General features: G+C 34.4%; 1 protein-coding gene across 3 annotated transcripts in view; it reads right to left on the reverse strand.

Annotated features, from left to right (window-relative positions):
- Positions 1-20,690, reverse strand: part of EcR (ecdysone receptor) — a 185,297-nt gene that overhangs the window by 74,784 nt on the left and 89,823 nt on the right. For all 3 annotated transcript variants that reach the window (XM_013325070.1, XM_013325071.1, XM_013325068.1), the window contains one exon: positions 16,149-16,490. In XM_013325070.1, coding sequence (XP_013180524.1) covers positions 16,149-16,434 — 286 coding nt within the window. In that variant the 5' untranslated portion in view covers positions 16,435-16,490. The remainder of the gene's footprint in view (positions 1-16,148; positions 16,491-20,690) is intronic.

The following is a 20,690-nucleotide window of genomic DNA, read 5'->3' on the forward strand; positions in this document are numbered from 1 at the left end:
TAACTATCTTCTTTTAGTCAGGGTAATTAATTGATGTACTATTATTTTCATATTAAAAAAGGTTTAAAGGACCCTTTTACTAACTGCTAAAAAATCGTCTGTCCATCCTTGTGTAAATACCTCAATTCTTTCATGAAATCCTAATTTACAACAAATGAATAGTCACCCTAGCTTAGGGTTTATTTTTCAGTTCACGTGTAATACTTGTACATACATTTAAAATTAGGTAAATAAAAATCTAATTAACTTTAACAAAAAATAGATGTAATTTAATATAAAGGTAAAAAAACTAATAAATAATAATTACAAAACATATTTAAGTGTGCATTAAGTAATAAATACTAAATTATGTAAAAATTAAGGTTTTATTAATTTTGTATACTAGCAACACAGATCATCGTTGGATTTCACAATTTTAATCATTTAAATTGCTTTAAACTATACTACACAAATGGTAGAGCAATTTTATGGCAATTTTAACAACTATTTCTTTAGCCATTATGAATCTAATGGTCGAACTATTTCAACAATAAGAGATATTGCAAAACGTATGTGAATACTTCTATTGTGTTTTTAAATTTTTGTAACATTTTACTAAACATGTCTCCAGATCACTTAAGTTTACAGATCACGTAATTTTTGTCGTTTATTTTTTTAAGAACAATTTCAGCATCATCAGCTCACTATACGTCCCCAGTCGGGGCTCGGAGCCTACCTTAAATAACTAACAACGATTTAGTTTGGAATAATATTATAATATTCGTTTAATATTGCCATAAGAATGTACACGAATCCCCGCCACATTGTGACGTCATATTTCTCAAATCAAATAAAAAATTAAGACTACGGACTCTTACAAAACTCATCTAAAAATACTTCTAATTATAATCACTGGATTTTGTGTCAAAATCTGATAATTTATGGCAACATTTTTTAATACAAGAGGCCGTTAAATTCGCCAACATTTAAAAAAGATGAACCACTAACGCCATCTAGTATATTTTAACATTCTTAATGTGAGGAATCGTCGAGTTAAATTTATTACCGCAACAAAATCTCCGTCAAGGGCAGACGTCGAGACGATAATCTTCGTTGATCATTTTAAGTGTCCAAAAATAATCCTTCGCTGGCTGAGAATAAGATTACGTACCTACCTCAATGCAGGGACCTTGAATTATATTTATAAATATGCGCTTAACTTCGAAAATTGCACTTAGAATAATTTTAGAACTTCAAAAACATATACAAAACCACGCCCTAACTCTACTAACGCTTCGATTAAATATTTTTATGTTGGATACAAAAAATATAAAATTATTTAACATAACAATCACTATAATATGAAAACGAAATTCTATATGGGTTCCAATCTTTTCTCGTTTTGTAACTTTATGACCGAAAGAATATGTACGCATCTCTACAGGATATATAGGCTCTCATATATATATGTTTCTTCAGATGCGTACAGCTCCTTAGATAAGCTTAAAAAATATAAATCTAAAATATTGCTAAGAAGTCGGCTAAATCAAATGTAACTCTGATGGTGCTATCAGACCTTACCACAAAGCCTTGATTAATGCCAAGATTGCAGAAATAAAACAATAAAGTGTACATTTAATATGGTACAGTATTTATTGCCTTAGCTGTAGTATCATTAATTTGCATATTTTTTTTAGAATTTGATATCCTTAGAATATAATTACAATCCTACAGTTTTAGGATACCAAGAACATGTTTAAGAGAGTATAATAAAGATATGTTATTGGACATGCCACCATTTTAAATAACAACAAAAATGTTAATAAAAAAAAATGTAATACACCAAAATTTGTTTCCGGTTGCATTTTGGCAGTTGCAACTTTCGGCCTCGACAATCCTTTTGGCTGCTTTTAAAAAAAACTCCCGCATGCGGCGGTTGAAAAGTTGCTTTTAAAAAAAATACTCGTCAAAATCCCGTCTCTGTTGCAAGAGTAATTTTTCCTGTGGAGCAAAACGCTATTGCTCGTTTGTATCCTTTGTCCCTCGTTTTACGGCTCTGTCCCGGGTACATAAAAATTCCAAACTACGCCACATACTGTTTATGTTTATTTTTTATTATTTTTACGACTCAATGTCGTCTCGGACGAAACGAACGTTCACGGTTTACACGCACCGACAAAATGGCCGTTTATAACAATGTATTTTAACGCATACATCCTATTATTTTAGGTTAGATTGTTATAAATAGTAATAAAGTAAAAATTCCACATTAATATGACTATGTTATAAATATAACGATACTGATGAACACATTTCTACCATTATAATAAGCTAAATACGCTGTGAATCACCCAAGTAATTATACATAAACAATTAGAATATATAATATTACGGTAATCGTATACTATGTTTACCGTTATATAATAAAAGAGAAAAATTTTGTAATAACATAATTATGTTATAGAAATAAGACAATATACAGTGATTTACTTTATTGTTGTTTAAACGCCATCTAGCGAGAAAAAGTGCAGATTGCCGATAAAAAATGTTGCCACTTTAATGGCCTTTTCGCAAAGTTATGAGGCTTTAAAAGTTGTTTGCATATCTCAAAATCTTGTCTTTGTATATCAAACGTCTAATAGTTATATAAAGTGTTAGACAACTCTGAATAACCTTGTAATAAGTTCAAAATTTGTCTCTAGATAAATTTAACATTGGAAGTAGATGTCTTAGTATTAAGCCAAGGTGACGGTGCACGTGAGCTGTGAGTTCATTCCTCGACACGATTTCCACTGTTGTGCCGGCGCCCGGCGTGAACTCGAGTGCCTCAGTCAAGAACGTTCATTTACCGCTTGCGTCATTCATAGCGAGTACCACTACTTCCATCTAGCGGTCAATGTCGACATGACGTACTACTGAATCAGTTTTACTATCGGATAAGAGATGGCGCTCGCTTCTTCGAACCAAACTAGAAATATGTTAAAAAAATGTTTTTTTCCATTAGTGTATGCACTTATTTTTTTAAATAATGAATAAAAATAAACAGATTATACCTGTTTACCATAGGCTCAGGTGTTTAGGCATATTAAAGTGCTAAGAATCCTATGAAAAAGTAAAAAATAAAAATTCATTAAATTCCGAACTTAGTTGTTCTTAATATCTCTAATGATTTTGGTAATTTTTCATTTTCCTCTAATAACGTGGTCGAGTATGACAGCAAAGAGTAACGACACTTAGGGTTGTCGACTATTTTAAATTAGCACCATTTGTAAATGATCTCATCGTAGCGGCCATTACTCATTCGCCCGTCAGTACATTATTGTGAGTTGTGACGATGTATTCACACACGCTATTTCACACGAGGACAGTATGGTAGTACAGTAGGACAATGCAAGTAGAGACAGATCAGTCCTTCTTGACATTACCGAACGCTTAACAAAAAATTAAAACTTTATTCAACTTATAACTTTCGACATAACCCGTGCATTTTTGTCTACTTTTTCCTATATAATTTGTCGATTCATCTAGCGATATCGCTAATTGAATGTGTCTCGGTATATAATTTCAATACATTTACTGTTTTGACTTTATGTGTCCAAAATGATAAGAGTAGTGCAAGCCGTAATGGTTACGAATTTTCGATCACGGGATCGGATTCGAACCCCGTCATTTGACTATTGTCGTAAACTATATCCTAGCACAAGCATAGAGGTAAATTAGAATGGTATAAGAATTATTAGTATATTAACAAAAAGCTGCAAAATATTTTATAAAAAAAAAACAAAATAAAATCACAATGCTCTTACACACTGCTCTATTCTGCTCTGATGAGATATATAACGTAATAATTTTGTCAGTAGAAAGTGCTCTTAATAATAATTAATTTATACATATAGTAGCCGCAAAGCATCTAGAAAGTGATTGCATTGACTTACATTCGTCAAAGTTTAAATATAGAATGAAGGTTTTATGAACTTGATAATTACAATTGGCCGTTAAACACTTTTTTCATTATGAAAAAGAAATGTTTTACTTTGAAAATTAAAAAAACATCTTGAATTATTTTGATCGTTATTATTCAATTCATTCTTGTCCTAATTATGTACAGTTAATTTATCAAATAAATTATACTTGAAAATTTATAGCAGCATTAATTCGTGCAAAGGTCGGTCGACAATGGAAGGCTAGGTTATTGTGATTTATCATCGCTCTGCCCTCTACAGGTGCTTCGATGCGTGACAGACCGACAAATCAACGTACAAGAATACTCTAATATTGTTGTTTAATAAATTGCATAGACGATAGATGGCGCTGAAGTCAGTCAAAATTGAGTTTCGGATATTTAATTTGAGATTTTTCTTTGTGCAATAATACTTACCAATAATTTGCGTAATTAAATATTTTATTCGTTCTTACCTGAAACAAAAAATTAATCTTATTTAATAATATATAAAAAAAATTGGTTGCTAGAATACTATCAAGGTTTATTATTATCTAGCCTAGTGAGACTTATAATAGTTAGACTACAGAAATTTTAAGCTCAGTTAACACAATACATAGAAATTTCAAGCTTCGTAACAATTCCGAGGGGATTACAGCTCAGTTTCCCGGCTCTATAAATTGTTACGTTGTAAATGCAAGACATAAACTGAATTGAACAGGTCCCTGCGTGTTGTTATCTGGACGATAATGGTCTAATATAACATGAAAGGCTCTTGACAAGTCCTTTGAGTGCTGTTTGTTTGCAAAAACTGCAACTGAAAAAAGCTCTTCAACCTGCCTTTATCCCTACGGAGTGTCGGCACGGTATGTACTACTCCATGCATCTCTAACAGCCGTCATATCTGAATCTACCCCCTTCTTACGCATATCACAAAATCCATCTATACATTCTTTGGTATTCCTCTACCTTTGTAGCCATCCACATTCAATCTCATTACTTTTTTGTTTATATCATCATACCTCCGCATTTCTTGTCCAGACCACGCTAACCTTTTGCTCCTCAATTTCTCGATCACGCTACTTTCAAACTTTCTCTAATATACACAAATTGATCGAACATTAAGTCTTACACTACCTTTAACCTATTTAACTTTCACATAATTGATTTTATTGTTAACACTAACATAACAGTGGTAGAGCCCGCTTTAACATCTTCGCACGAATTGGCCCGGCTCGCCCGGTGAAATACCACGACCACACAGAAGACAGGCGTGAAGTGGAAGCAATTCCGCGTTTGGTCTGATGAGTGTGCGTCCCGGAGGCCAAAAGTCCTCTTTCCCTTCCCATCCTTTTTCTTATAAGGAAAGGATGGGAAGTGGAAGAGGACTTTGCGGATGAGAGGATGCATGGAAAGGGAAAATATTTTCTTTCTGTGCATCCTCTCCTCCGTCGATTAAGGGTAGGCAACGCATATGCAATTGCGTATGTCTGTGGACAACGGTCACTTCGCTATTTCAGCGATTTCGGGTGGCCGTTCGCTTGTTTGCCACCTTATAATATAAAAAAAAATAATAATAATCCAATGAAACGAAAATTTGTTTAGTTGATCCAACTATAAGCTGAAATAAGCGTAGTCAAGGTTATAAATGCCCTTTGAATTATTGCGACCTCCATTACAGTGGCCGTTAGCGAAGCTCTTTACTTTTACGGATAGTTAAATTTCTATTGTGAGAAAGAATAACCGTAACTTACGACTGACATTTGAAAGAGAAAAAACCAAAGATTTGATTTTTTTGCGCATTAACATAATTGTCTCGCTGTTGGGCGTTGCTCTCGCTTTTTATTTAATTTTTACAGCATATCTCTAATAATTTCGTATTTGGAATTAAATGATTAGATTGAGTTTTTATCATACACTAGCTATCGCCCGCGACTCGGTCTGCGTGGAATTAAAAAAAATAGTAGCCTATGTTTTCTTTCAAAATATCCTACGCCAAATTACAGCCAGATCTATGCAGCCGTTGTAGAGATACCTTCAAACAAACATCCATCCAAACATTCGCATTTACAATATTAGTAAGAAGTAAGATTGCCTTTCGAGATTCAAATATCACAATTCCTATGGAACTATCGAGCCTAGATTCTAGTTATTAGAATAGAATTAATTCCTAAGAGTTTCACAACTGGTTTTGATCATCACAAAAGGTAACCTTTGTGTTGTCAAAATGATCGAAATGACTAAATATCAACTGTTCTTTATCCTTTAAAACAATAAAAGTATACAATGATTATTTTAGATACTTGTGATGGTGTTACGTTAGCGAATGCATTAAGAACATTCTGGAGGTGGGCTGCAGGCGTCGCGCGCGGCCTTGAATACGGATGAGGCGTCCCGCTCAGCTCATACCTTATGTATGTGCTGTGCAATTGCCCTCCACTAGGCATGTCTGTATATCGATATTTTTATCGATCTTTCACTTTTCATTAAATTATATGTGACAACAAAATCAGGGCATTAGGTCGTATAGTGGAAAGAAAAACGCGATATTGATTTCTTCGACTGATATATGGTTTGTTTGTCATCCATTGTGGCAGTCATATCATCTTATATATAAAATTCTCGTGTCACAATTTTCGTTGCCATACTCTTCCGAAACGGCTCGACCGATTCTCATGAAATTTTGTGAGCATATTGGGTAGGTCTGAGAATCGGCCAACATCTATTTTTAATCCCGCGCGGACGGAGTCGCGGGCGACAGCTAGTGTATATAATGTACAAAAAGTGTCAAACTTGGCTAAGCGAGAACCCTCAATAAGAGAAAGTTATTGTCCGGTCGTATCAGACGGTCGATCTCCATAAGCGATAAACCAGGGGTAGAAAAAATCGTGATAAATATCGTAGTTCCTTGGACTCTTACTTATCCAGGTTGGACTGTATACTTCTTTACGTCATTGTGTAAATTTAATCAGGATAACACTAGTTCTTTCCTATATAATACGAGCTACGAACACACCACCAGAATTCAATTTATTTATCAACAATTACAAATAAATCGATAACTTTCGATAAACAATGTCACATCACTTTACTTTCGTTTAGTTTGATCTCGAATCATGCGTTTGATTATTTCGCAAATTAATTGGTAAATCACAAACACGCGTAATTGTGTTATGTACGCAGTTAGATCAACTTTATTGGCTATTAAATTAATCTTCAGAATACGCATCGACGTTAAATATACAACACAACATTATATTAAAACGACCACACTCGTAATTGTGTTGGTCACTAATGGAGGCATTTAGTGTTGATTTAGTAAAACTCTACATTGAAGTACTGCTTAAGTAAGCATAAACGTTTTTGAGTATGCCAAATAATTCCAACTAAAATTAGGATTACTAAAAAAATGCTGACAATTATGTCTACGATTTTGTTATTTAATATTTTAGACAGAGTTTTCTTATCAAGTTTTAATGTAATCTTAATCTAGACATTGTTTTACGACCCACCGGCATATGTTAAGTATAAAAATCTTTACCCGTTAAAATGTGGTAACAGAATTATGTTACGTTCCGTGTAAGATTATATTCTAAACGTGTATAATAAGATTCATATTAGATATTAATCAAGCATTTTTATAATAATCAATCGAATGTTAGTACTGGCCGTAAGAATTTTAAATAAAAAAATTACAATATTACTAAATTTAAATTGATATCGACACATCCAGACGAGATTTCAGCCGGGCTGGGATGCGTAAAGTGGAGCAAGAGAGGCGTGGGGGATGTGGGGGGTGGGGTAAGTCCCGATTCCCGGACGCCCTGACCTGCCGCACGACCTACATACTGCCCTGTGGCCTAGCACGAATATTAGTGACGTCATCTTCATTATGAAAGAAAAAATTGTATAAGATTTTTGGTGTAGTTTACGCTTGATAAGGGAGTGCTGCCCAAATTTTGTTGCGATACGATAGTGCTCGTCGCAAATATTCTTACCAGCCCATCCAGTTGTTTGTAAAAATTCGTAAAAGAAATAAATAACCCGTAGAAAAAAGTTACATGACAGTTAACATATTATTATTGACGCAGCCTACATCGTTAACAAATATCTAGCATAGTATCGATAAACTACGCATAAAAATGTAATGAAGATATACTATATCCCACAAATGTTTTTTTCTTTAATAAGGAAAAGTGCGATGTGAATTGTTATAAGAAATTACATATAAATTAAATATGACTAGTTAAATCAATAATGTAGATAGTACCGTGTCAAATGGAGTGCAGCCTGCTCTCTGAAAATAGCCTATTAATATGCCCACGTGCATTAGGTACCCGCAAGCTCCGTCAAAATCGGTAGAGCCATTTCAGAGATTATCCGCAACAAACGCGGACTTCCGGACAGACATACAGAGAGACTGACAGACAGATAAAAATCTTTTTGATATAACGTACATACAGTCCAATTTTTTAATATGTATAGATTTGCATTGATCCGAGTTGTGCGCAATTTTAGTGTTCGAACAGTAACGAAGTGCGAGTAATTTCACGGTGCGGTACCCGTAAACAATACGATGAGTCCCATTGAACGACGCGTGTACACCATTGTATATTGCTGAATGCGTGGCGTGGCGTGTCCACCTCGATTGTCGGCGCAATTCTGAGCACGACCCACGTAATGGCCTCCGCTGTTGTAAGGATGCGCGTGCGCATTGTACTTCGTTCCTAACTAAAGTAACTAGTAACTGATGTTAATTCCAACTTTGTTAAGCTTTTGTTTTAACTTAGAAAGTAATTTGTGTAATGTACGTGTCAAAGAGTTAGTATTTATTTATAGAGTAGAAAATAAATAGTGTTATTTTTACTATCATGACATATGTATAAAAACATAGTTGTCTCTTTCCGAGAGAAATTATTTTCAGAGAGTAAGAGTGAGACAAATATGTTTTTCTTGTAATTGTCAATTTCTTTTGATCCTGTGTATTCAAACTTTCATTTTTAGTTGGAACATCGTAAAGATAAAATAATAAGGTGGAAAAGACGAATTCATAAGAGTATCGAAAGCAAGACCTTGATTCTTATTGACATTGTCAACTATACGGGTTTTAAAAAGGTAAGGACATAATCTGTGGTTGTAATCGATTTGCGAGGCATGGCATCCTCTTTTGCAAGGTCACTGCTGCAGCCAGCAATGCGTGACGGCACATTGTCATCACTGGCTGAATGACATTCCATTGTTAACTCCATTCACTATTTTTAAAACATATAAAAGAAACATATGCATGTCCTATCAGTTATACTACATTCGATCGCAACAAAAATGTTTATATACGAATTATTATAACATTTACTGTTGTTTTCTGAGACCAAATCTCTGTAAAAAACATAACGTCATCTCTCCCATTATCTTTGAGAAAACAGTGATAATTAAACGGGGATTTGAGTCTCAGAAACCCACAGTAAATATAGCACTTTCCTCATTTCAATAATGATAAAATCGAGTCGTCTTAGCAAACGATAAGTTCATTAAATGTGTAAACTATAGCAAAACTTGTATAAGAACAAGGTCTGTGACAATGAAAACCCACAATAACAAATTATTATATTAAGATACGTCTGACACACACTGATAAAGTCAAATTCATAAAGTGGTAGAGCCCGCTTTAACGTGTTCGCACGAATTGGCCCGGCTCGTCGGTGAAATACCACGACCACGCAGAAGACAGGCGTGAAGCAATTCCGCGTTTCGTCTGATGAAAGGGCGTCCCGGAAGCCTAATTTAGTCATCTTACCCAATCTTTTTCTTATTAGGAAAGGATGGGAAGTGGAAGTGGACTTTCCAAATGAGAGGATGCATGGAAAGTCAAGATATTTTCTTTCTGTGGATCCTCTCCTCCGTCGATTTAAGGTAGGCAACGCATATACAATTGCGTATGTCTATGTGCCACGGTCACTTCGCTATTTCAGCGATTTCAGGTGGCCGCTCGCTCGTTTGCCACCTTATGATATAAAAAAAAAATACCATGGAAGTTTCTCATATGGAATAATATTTTTATTCTAGGTAAAAACTTTAAACGCGTGTTAGCTAGTAATAAATCAAATAGTAAGGCCGTTGATATTGATTTATTTACGATGATATCAAACTTGCTTGGTCGTTGGCTCACTGACCTTTAAATTACGTACAAGCATTTCATGCTTTTTATTAATTCATGTTATTTACCTTAAATTCTTCGGATAAGGTTTATGTTAAAAATATTTTAATGGAATTGTTTTTCTTTTATTTTTATAGAGGAAATGGAAGTCATTAATTAAACTTAAATGGTTAATAATATTTGTAAATTATATTAAAAATATTTTAAATTAATTTGGTAGGTTTTAAAGAATTACATAATACTGAATGAAATATTCGTACGACCCATTAGCTCCTAATTGGTTTTTATAAAACCCATATCTTTGTGGCTATAAAGTGTTTACTTTAAAACATCCTTTAGAGATTTTATTTAATTTAACAAGGATAAACTTGACTTAACTACTTTTAAATTATCGACCGCCGAGTTATATAAAAAAGCATTTAAACCACTATCCTTTTGACCTCATTTACTTTAAATTACAAAGATAAATCTCTCCACTGAAATTGGTTAGTTAGCTGAGTATTTTTATTTTGCTAAGTAAATGTATTCCTAATTAAGACGAAACTAATTGCTACACTTATAGTCAATTAATAGTAATTTAGAGTAACGCTTAGTGTAGGTTTAGTATGAGAAATCTACACTTAGGTACGCTAATATTATTAAATTGAATCTGTATGTGAAGCATACATTTACGTATTTAATAAGCAAAATGTTGGTTGGAAAATCTAGATATCTTAGGTTAAAAGTCTTGTTTTGCTGTAAGAAAAATTATATACTGTACGTCTGAGGCCATATCTAGTGTAATAAATATTTGATGATGATTATGTTATGTTGTTTGATACTGGGGGCGTTATGTTGGACATGTAGGAGTTGATATTGTGAAACTCGGGTTCACACGAGTTCAGGCTGTGCGATAAATGCGGCCTTGACCTCGTCGTCGTACGATAAACAATGCCAATTATGAAACCATCATAAAACTAGCCACAAAAACATATCAAGTGAACCGTAGATTGAGAAAGTAGATTAGAAATTATACTTTCCATTTACATTATTATTGCTGTTGGAAATGTTTTATGGAATAACCTAGAAATATTAGGAAAATCTACGATTAAAACTTTTAAACTACCAACGTAATTTAAAGGGAAACTATTAAATAGTTACAACACAGTAGTAAAAAACAGAGGCACCAAATTGTTTTTAATTTTTTATTCTCCACTTCTCTCTATATCGTTAAGTGTAAAACTCGTATTGATAGATATCAAACCTCCTTGGTAGCTCAGGAGAGGTTGTGCGCTACCAAGGTGGTCGAACTGGCTGGTAACACGACGGCGCAGTACAAAAAAATAATAAAACAATTGAATTGATTCAGTGTAAAAAAATGTAAAAGAACAGAAATGAATTTAATGTTTTTTTTATTTGTGTAGTTTTATTGGAATATTTTAATTTATATTAAGATATTAATCCACCATCAAAACAATATAATTATTTTTACTTTCACATGAGTACAAGGCAATAATTCCACTGTACCGATTTATACAATGCGAACAAAAAATGTCTATCAAAAGCATTTTTTTGTTTTTTGAATATTTTCCCATTTTGAATTACGTTACGTAGGTAAGAACAAATCGTATACGTTTCATTGTAGACAAATAGCAAATACTAAATGTATAATAAAATGTTATACAAACACAATACTGCATACTTCCGAACGTGTAAACATTTGTGAAAGGATTATTTAGTAAAATATAAGATGTGATTCGCAAGCAGAGCATTTTATTACGTTACTATTTATTATTGTGACAAATTTGAGTTTCTCTGAGCACAACAAATACGTAGAAAACATCTTCAAAGCAATAAACCTTAAAATTGTATCGTTCAAAACGTAGTAGTTGCTTTTAACAATAAAACTTGATAAGACGAATTTTGTCTGCAATTTTCAATTACCTTGTATATTGTGTTCATCTGAGTTTGTCAAAACTTATGAACATGTTGTTACTTTGAAACGAATTTTTCTATCATTCTCTCTTTCTCTCTCTCTCTCTCTTCAGCCCTATATCGCCTACCGCTGGTAATAGGCCTCCCACAAAGATCCTGTACTACCCGCCTCCATTGCAAATGAAAATATTGATAACTTTTAATTAGATGAATAAATCTTTCCAATAATATAATTGCGAATGTTTGGATGGATGTTTGCTTGAAGGTATCTCAAGAACGGCTGCAAGGATCTTACTGAAATTTGACTTGGATGTAGAACATAGTCTGGAAGAACACATTAAAAATTGATTCTTCAATTCCGCGCAGACGTAGTCGCGGGCGATAGTTAGTTACCAACATAACTAAAACCTTTATAAAAGAGTAACATTTTTATTCCAAAGATGCACAAAACTGACTATTATGTTTCGTATAAACATTTAGGATGTATAAAATAAGCAATACAGCGCATCTGTGATGTCGCAGGCAACGGAGGTGGCAGGTTTAGTAGCGATGTTGTAAAATAATACTCCGTCGTTTTATGTTCAAAACGTTCAATATTACAATATCGCCGTTGTATCGGCTATTTCGTATTTACTCCTTCCGATGTTTATATACTGACATAATCGCGTACTCATATTTTATTGGACGTTATTACCAACTATGTACGAAAATGTATAAATCTTACTTCTTACTAAAATGCGAATGTTTAGATGGATGGATGGATGGATGGATGGTTTGTTTGAAGGTATATCCAAAACGGCTGAACGGATCCCGCTGAAATTTGGCAGAGATGTAGAACATAGTCAGGAAGAACACGTAGGCTACAAATTAAGTTTTTTTTATATCCGCGCAGACGGAGTTGCGGACGACCGCTAGTAGGAGGATATAGACTTAGTTTTTAAGTTACTGCTTTAACTGTAGTGTTTTTAAAAGCTTTTTTTTTTTAATAATTGTGTTACGTAAACTACTATGAAATTTTCCCTTTTTTGATACTTTCGAAAGTCCAAATATTTAAGATTCTAAACATTATTTGGTTGATTTTATTTATAAATAAAATAATTGCCTAGATATTTAAATGTACTACGAAGTCTATTGCTCTGTACAGTAAGCTGTTAGATGTATGTGATATTGAAGCCATTCTAACGTATGTCGGAATCCTTGCAAATCCCCTGTTTCACCGGCAACCACAACTAACTTAACTAAGTAACTACTTATTCCCGCTTTTAGATTAGGTGTTTGTTACCGGTGTTATATTACCGTTAGATTACGACTATCTAAAAAACAACCTTTCAAAATTATGTTCTTATACCTGTTTGTAAAAGTCGCATAAATTTTTTTTCAAGATTTCTACTGTAAAATATAGGAACTGCACTAAAATGCTTCTTCAAAACTCTTTAGTAATTGTTTCTAAATGTATATGAATCTTTATTTAAATTCACATCTTTATACTTTCTTATATTTCAAATATTATTTTCGGTAAAAAACGTAATCAAAGTTCGCACCACGCCGCGTTCCCTGTTGCGTTTTGTCGTTACCACTTTTAAAATTAAATAAGGATTCTTTAAATACCACGACCGCACACTCTTACGACTTGTGAGATATGCCACTGGGTCTTGTTGGTTTTTTTTCACTCGATCTTTAGCGGTCGAATTCGAGTCGTTTGCACAAATAAAAAATCCAGAGCGCATTAAGACGATTGTGGTACATTTTACCTACTCGTATCTTTTCTAAAGTCCGAAATAAAAAAACGAAATCTGAAAAATACAGAATATGGTCGCTAATAAATATTATTGGTTCATAAATTTCGTATTAAATTACGACTTGATATTTAATATTGAACATAAATTTTAAAATCCAAAAATATTTTTTTGATAATTGGATGCAAGAAACCAAAACAGAATTAAAATCTAATTTGGGCGAGTAATATATAGAGGTTGGTTAACAAGCGAGTCAGGATGAGTTTTTTAAAGTCAAGAGTTGAGATCACTTAGTCGATGCTATCTGAGTTCTTTTTAATAGCAATATAAAGCCAGCAGACTCCTTTATAAATCTTAACGAGAAAATAATGAGGGATATAGGACGGTGCATGACGCTTTTAGCGGGGTGCAAATATTTTTCGGTAGGACAAGTTAGTCTTAATTGGTTCTTGGAAACTTTGCGGCGTTTTCGCCTTTTGCCTCACAATAAAAAGGAAGTAAAGTAATCACTTGACTCGAAAACTCGTTATTTCATTTTGTTCGTTGTCGATCTGTTATGGAATTTAGACAGGAAAGAAGTGGAATAAAGGTTCTTAAACCATTCTGTAGCATCTGTCTGCATCGATTTTAAGTGCTCATTTATATATATTCGCAGATTAGTCTTATAAATGTTATTTTTCCCGTGTGTGAACTTTGACTTTACACTTAGTAACTAATTTAAAGTCAAATACGACGCAATGGAAAAGTATTAACTTACTTGACTAATACTGATCGAAGTTTACAATACTACGATGTACATACGTCAATTGGTTATCGATTTTTTTTGGTTTTAAAAAGTTATAGATGTCTAGAGATGGACGCAGACGTTCCTGAGAATGTCGCAAAGATCGGTCTCTCTTCGCAGATCACGTGATTTATTTTGATTTCTCAGATTTTGGTAATAAATTGAAACGATTAATACATTATCAAGTAAAATCAGCTTCCTTGATAATGTACACAGAAGTAATTTTATCGCACGAGTTGCGGTATGCAGTATCTACATCACGCAACGATCAGGTCGTTGCCCCCGCTATCGCATTTGACGTGATAACATTAAACACGGAAAAATCTTTAGCTGTGATAATTATAATAACCAGCTTAAGATGACCTCTGACATCTTCTGCGTATCGTTGAAAACAGGGTCACGCGGTAGAATCAGTATAAATTGCTAAAGTCTTATTTTGTTTAGCAACACGATAACGCTTTCAATGTCCTTACTCAGAACTCTGTGTCATTGAGGTCGAGACGAAAATTGTTTGATGAGAACATTTTTTTCAAACTTTGTTTTTGGATCATTAGTTTAGTAAATTACGATGGCATGTGTCTTATTTATTGAACATTTAAATATATATATAAAAAAAAAAAGCAAAAAATATTAACAAGGGTTAATATAAAAAGAAACTAGTATTTGCCCGGGACTTCATCCTCGCATCAATTAATCAATAAATCTAGTAATAAATATAGTCTTTGTACCTGGGAATAGTGTATGTTCTTCAATTTTTCAAATCGCTTCATTAGATTCAAGGCAAATAATCAAATATTTTCTATTTATAGTATTAGTATAGATTAGCGGTCTTAATGCTAATAGAAAACTTTACTAAACATAACATTTTCCTTTAAAAATACAAAATAAACATTTATTTATTGAAACACAGTTTTAATTCATGTCTACTTTGCCACCTGCTGGTTACCCGAGGTCGCAGCAAATGACTGAAGGCTATTAGGAAATGGTCTACTGTAGTTTCTTGCTAATGACAATGTAAGTGTCGTGCAGTCATACTTAAATAGAGTTAAACCCCCGCTGTTAATCATTTACCACATTATCTGAAACAAGGCCGGCCTTGTGTGGATCAGTAAAACAGTAGTCAAAGTAAAGTTTTGGGAGATAGGGAGGTTATGATATTGAAACATTTATTTATTTTGGAGAGTTTTTACATACGAGAGATTAAGGAAAAATGTCAGTATACGAGTACTTCTACTGAATGATAGTTGACTGTTTAATGTTTCTTATTCCCCAAGTGACGAAATTAAAACTCTACGTTCTCTTTTGTGAGTACGTACTAGCAGTAACAGTTATGAAACACGATGTATTCAAATTTAAATCTTGTATAAGTGAACGAGTAACGAATTGGTCGTCATCAATCAGAGGCATGGTTATGCAATTCTTTAGCGAATAGACGAGATCATTACAGTGCGCGTGGGTGTTTATAACGAAAGTCAATTGGTTGCTAGAAATGTTTGCAATCGCAATATTCATTTTAACTCCATAACCTTTATAAAATGTAACACATACAATAAAGTTTTTTCAGACCAGTTATTACATTTCCAGGTAACAACTAAAACAAGTCTATGGTGAGTAATCAAAACAAAATAACTAGTAACTAACCTATTTTTCCATTGGGGCTGTAGGGTCCGTAGCTGCCAGAGGAGAGTGGGGAGGAGTAACCGTTGTTGGGCTGGGGTTGCGCGGCGCCACCCGGTGAGGGCGAACCGCCTCCCGCCGCGCCGCCGGCCATCCACTCTCGCACGTGCCCGTTGGCCGGGTGGCCGTTGGGCGGGTGGCCACTGGGCGGGTGGCCGCCGGGCGGGTGACCGTTGTGGCTGACACCGGGCTCGGCCTTCACCTGGCCGGGCAGGACGCCGCGGTACGCCACCTCGTGCTTCAGGTCCATGCCGCTGCTACCGCATGCTGTTGCGCTGCCGGCCCCGCCGCCCGCGCTCCACACTTCTGTTGACAATATTACATTTACATCAATAATAAAGAATGAGAGAGAGAGAGTAAGGGAAAAAACAACGTATAACAAAATATCATCGTTGTCAAGACAAGAATAGTATGTGAATAACGCACTTCCTTTTCTCTATGTGAATCATTATGTCCTAGTTATTGGATTCCTTCTAGTGTTCTGATAAGGGCAACTGATAGTATGTCTGTAGTTATTGCCTAGTTTCACGGTCTATTAAGATAAAAGTGAACAACAATAGAACGTATCAAACGTGATACAATGAAATCAATCAAAATTATAAACAGAATTTAAAATTGTTTTTAATTTTCTTACAATAAAAACTATTTAATGATTATTAAAAGCCGTATTAGAAAAGCGAATCAAATGTTTTATTTCTTTTCGATACACATCACAATGTCGCAGATAATCCTCAAAATGTAATGGTATAAGTTGAATCAACAATCAAGAAAGATGGCCTTTCCTTGGCACGTTGCGATAGTTTTAAACAAACGTGACCTAACATATAGTTCCCATGACCCTACACAATTTTTATCTCGTCGATAGATCGTAGCGAGCAGTATCGAAATAAATTGCTTCAACGTTCAAGTAAAGAACAAAGAGATCTAATAACGTTGAGGTAATACTAGATATCAAACACGAACTTGCATGCTCTTGGACTTTACTCAAATATTTATTACGTTCTTTGTTCAAATATCTTATTATACAATCGTAAGAATAATGCATTCTTATGACATAGTAATTAAACGATTGAATTTGAAATTAATTTAATCAACTAAAATAAAAATTTCTTTAACTTCTATATGAGCTTTTAATCATAACTTAAGCTTAATTAATTACTCTAGGTAGGATGATAACACCAAAGATGTTTAGTGTACAAAGAAAAATAAAAAGTGTGTGTTGTGTAGCTGGATTTTACGATCTAATTTGGGTCACGGGCGTTAAGTTTATTTAATATATATTCGTAAATATAATTAATTAACGTTATAAATTGTAAATAAAATAAAGTAAAAACCTTGTGAATTACAATACATTAATATATTGACTGATACAAATCGAAATTACAACGAAAACATTTATCAAAAATGAACACGAGAGTCTTATTGATTTTTTATGCTGATGTACTAATGTTCGACTCAACAAGGTTGCATGTGTAAATAACCTAGATTGTAAGCTGTGAATTCTTTTTACGTGCATATATAACAGTGGTAGAGCCCGCTTTAATATCTTCGCACAAATCGGCCCGGCTTGCCCGGTGAAATACCACGACCACACAGAAGACAGGCGTGAAGTGGAAGCAATTCCGCGTTTCGTCTAATGAGTGTGCGTCCCGGAGGCCTAACTTAGTCCACTTTCACTTCCCACCCTTTTTCTTATAAAGAAAGGATGGGAAGTGGAATTGGACTTTCCGGATGAGAGGATGCATGGAAAATGGAAAATATTTTCCTTCTGTGCATCCTCTCCTCCGTCGATTAACGGTAGGCAACGCATATGCAATTGCGTGTGTCTATGGGCAACGGTCGCTTCGCTATTTCAGCGATTTCAGATGGCCGCTCGCTCGTTGGCCACCTTATGATATAAAAAAGCAATATTGACCTGTCTAGCGTTGCTATTTCGACGATGCAACTATACTATTGATGTTTATTTGAGCCTCAATGCATGTTCTTTGTCTGAATTTTATAGCAAACTATAAACGTTATTTCCAACATTTTACTTTATTTCAAAGTACAAAGCGTATACAGAAGGATTTTTAAGATGTTTCAACGAATAGATATTGAGTAGGAAAATTGTAAAGGTTTTTTTTTATTTAAAAAAATATTTATCCATTATTTTACTATACTGCCAGTCACCTTAAACTTGTCAAATTAAGAAGTCACCTAAAATTTTCGTTTATTATAAGTTATGCTCAGGTCTTCCCTCACTCTAGATTTTGTAGCAGAAAATGTGGCTATCAATGACGTATTTAGTCTTGATACCAAGTAAATGATACATGCAAGTATTGATTCATCAAGGGTAGAGTGCGTCCGGCGCGGTTGGCCAATGCGCAGAGAAAGCGCATGACGTCACGACCTCGACATGCTCACCCACAAACGCCTGCAGCCCACTTCTGCATCGATACTGCCTTTCTCTGATCACTTCAATTAACTCTCCATCAAAATATCAACAATATTAAATGAACTTTCCCTTTGTTTTGTATCTCTAGAACACCCTTGGCTATATCTTAACTATCAACAGAGTATGATTCCTTCTTTTTGTTTATTTTAAAACATTTATTGACTGATAATATTTATTCGAAGTCCAATTCTAGTCTTCTTCCCCTTTCCACAAATAAAGGCAAAGCATTTGTATCAAAAAAACCTAATTAGTAGCCTATAGATCTTCCAGACTATGTTCTACATCTTTGGTAAATTTCAGTTTCATTCGTCAAGCTGTTCTGGACACACGTAATAACAAATGTCCATCCACAATCTAAACTTCCTCATTTATGATATTAGTAAGATAAATATTTATTGTGGTATTCAATTTTTGTAAGTTCGTTATGTATGGTGCAGTGGGAATGAACAGTTTGTTGTCATAATTAGAGAGTCTGTTCGGTTGTCGGCTGCACGGACGTACGACAGACTTCATGCATTATTGAGCTTGACGCGTCCTGCTAGGCACAAGCATTGCAAATTGTTATTGTTCCCACGGGATGCGTTGTTACCTCGATTTACTTGCAATCGGTTTGAGTTTATTAAGAAATCACGCAGTTAAGAAATAGTAATAATTTGTTATTGCATAAAAGCTGTTTGCTACAATGTTGAGACCGCATTGGAACCGGAAATATTCTAATTTTGCGTCTCCTTCTCCGTCGTTTAAAGGAGGCAACGAATCTGCAATTGCGGATGTGTATAGGAAGCGGTCACTTCGCTATTTTGGCAAAAATATAATACGTGGCAGCTTGCTGGCTTGGCTCTAATATAAAAACTCAACCTGACTACTGTTATAAATGTAAAGATAATTACATTTTCTAACAGACCCTCTGTAATAAAGACGAATATAAAAAAGTTATATCCCTCAAGATTCTTCTACATTAATCCATAACACCCGGCGACGTTGAATTAATTAAAAAAAAACTTTAATGGCACTTCCCGTGGCTTGGTTCACATCGCATTACGTATGCAACGTTCTGGAGTAATTCAAGGACCAAGTCGTTCTTATAAGTGACGTCTCTTTTTATTGTTCCCTTGTTCTATGAATTTATTAGTCTATTGTAAGACGAGAGAGAGAGAGACAACAAGAGTCCTTGTAAATCATTCAAGTTGCAAGTCAAAACGTTAGCTAGTTTTATTGATACAAGCAAGAGTGCTTCGATAATGTAATTTGTCCTTGCTTCGAATGCAAAATCCTGTGATACTCCCACCGCATAGTTGGCATTATAGCGAGAAGATCGGGGAGGTGCAGAGATCGGAATCCGTGCGAACAAATCACGCTGTAATTTTATCAGTACGTAGTCTGGCGCCGCGGGGAATTGTGCTCTGTTGATATCAAGATGGAATATAAATTATATTTTATTGAATAAAATACATATATACTTCGTTTTATTACCATTGAATGTTATACCGTGGCTTAACATACCGTGGTACATAAACCATGAAATTAAATTCAATTTCATACCGAGGCAATTTTTTTTGTAAAAAATATTTTAGTTCTTGTTAGTATTGTACAATTTTTTAGATTGTAAAACGATGTCTAGTTACTTTATAACCAGTTTAAAATAATAGCAGTTGCATTATAAATGTCTAAATAGAATATGAGATATATGTTTAAGATATGAGATATTCGTTTCGTCAACGGGTTTTGCTTGCGCCAGACATTACTTAACTGTCAAGCAATTGTTAGAGCGCACTTATCACAAGATGGCAGCACATATCAGTTGGATCATAGGTGTGTCATTGCGAAAGTTGTCGGCTTCGAGTCCGGATTATTGCATTGGCAAGGCAATTGTCTATGTAGAGTTGTTTGGTAATTTGAGTTGGATGTTGAGCACTTAAGTTAAATGCCTATCTATGCATAGACTAGAAGTTTATCGCCACACAAAAAAGAATCAATTAACTTATGAATTAGTAGTAATACAAAAAAATTAGGAACGTGACAAAAGATGGTCAGCTCAGCTGATATACAGACGCCCTCGGACTTCATTGTGC

Source organism: Papilio xuthus, unplaced genomic scaffold (genome assembly GCF_000836235.2).
Source record: "Papilio xuthus unplaced genomic scaffold, Pxut_1.1 DF824888.1, whole genome shotgun sequence".
In the NCBI taxonomy this organism is placed as follows: Eukaryota; Metazoa; Arthropoda; class Insecta; order Lepidoptera; family Papilionidae; genus Papilio; species Papilio xuthus.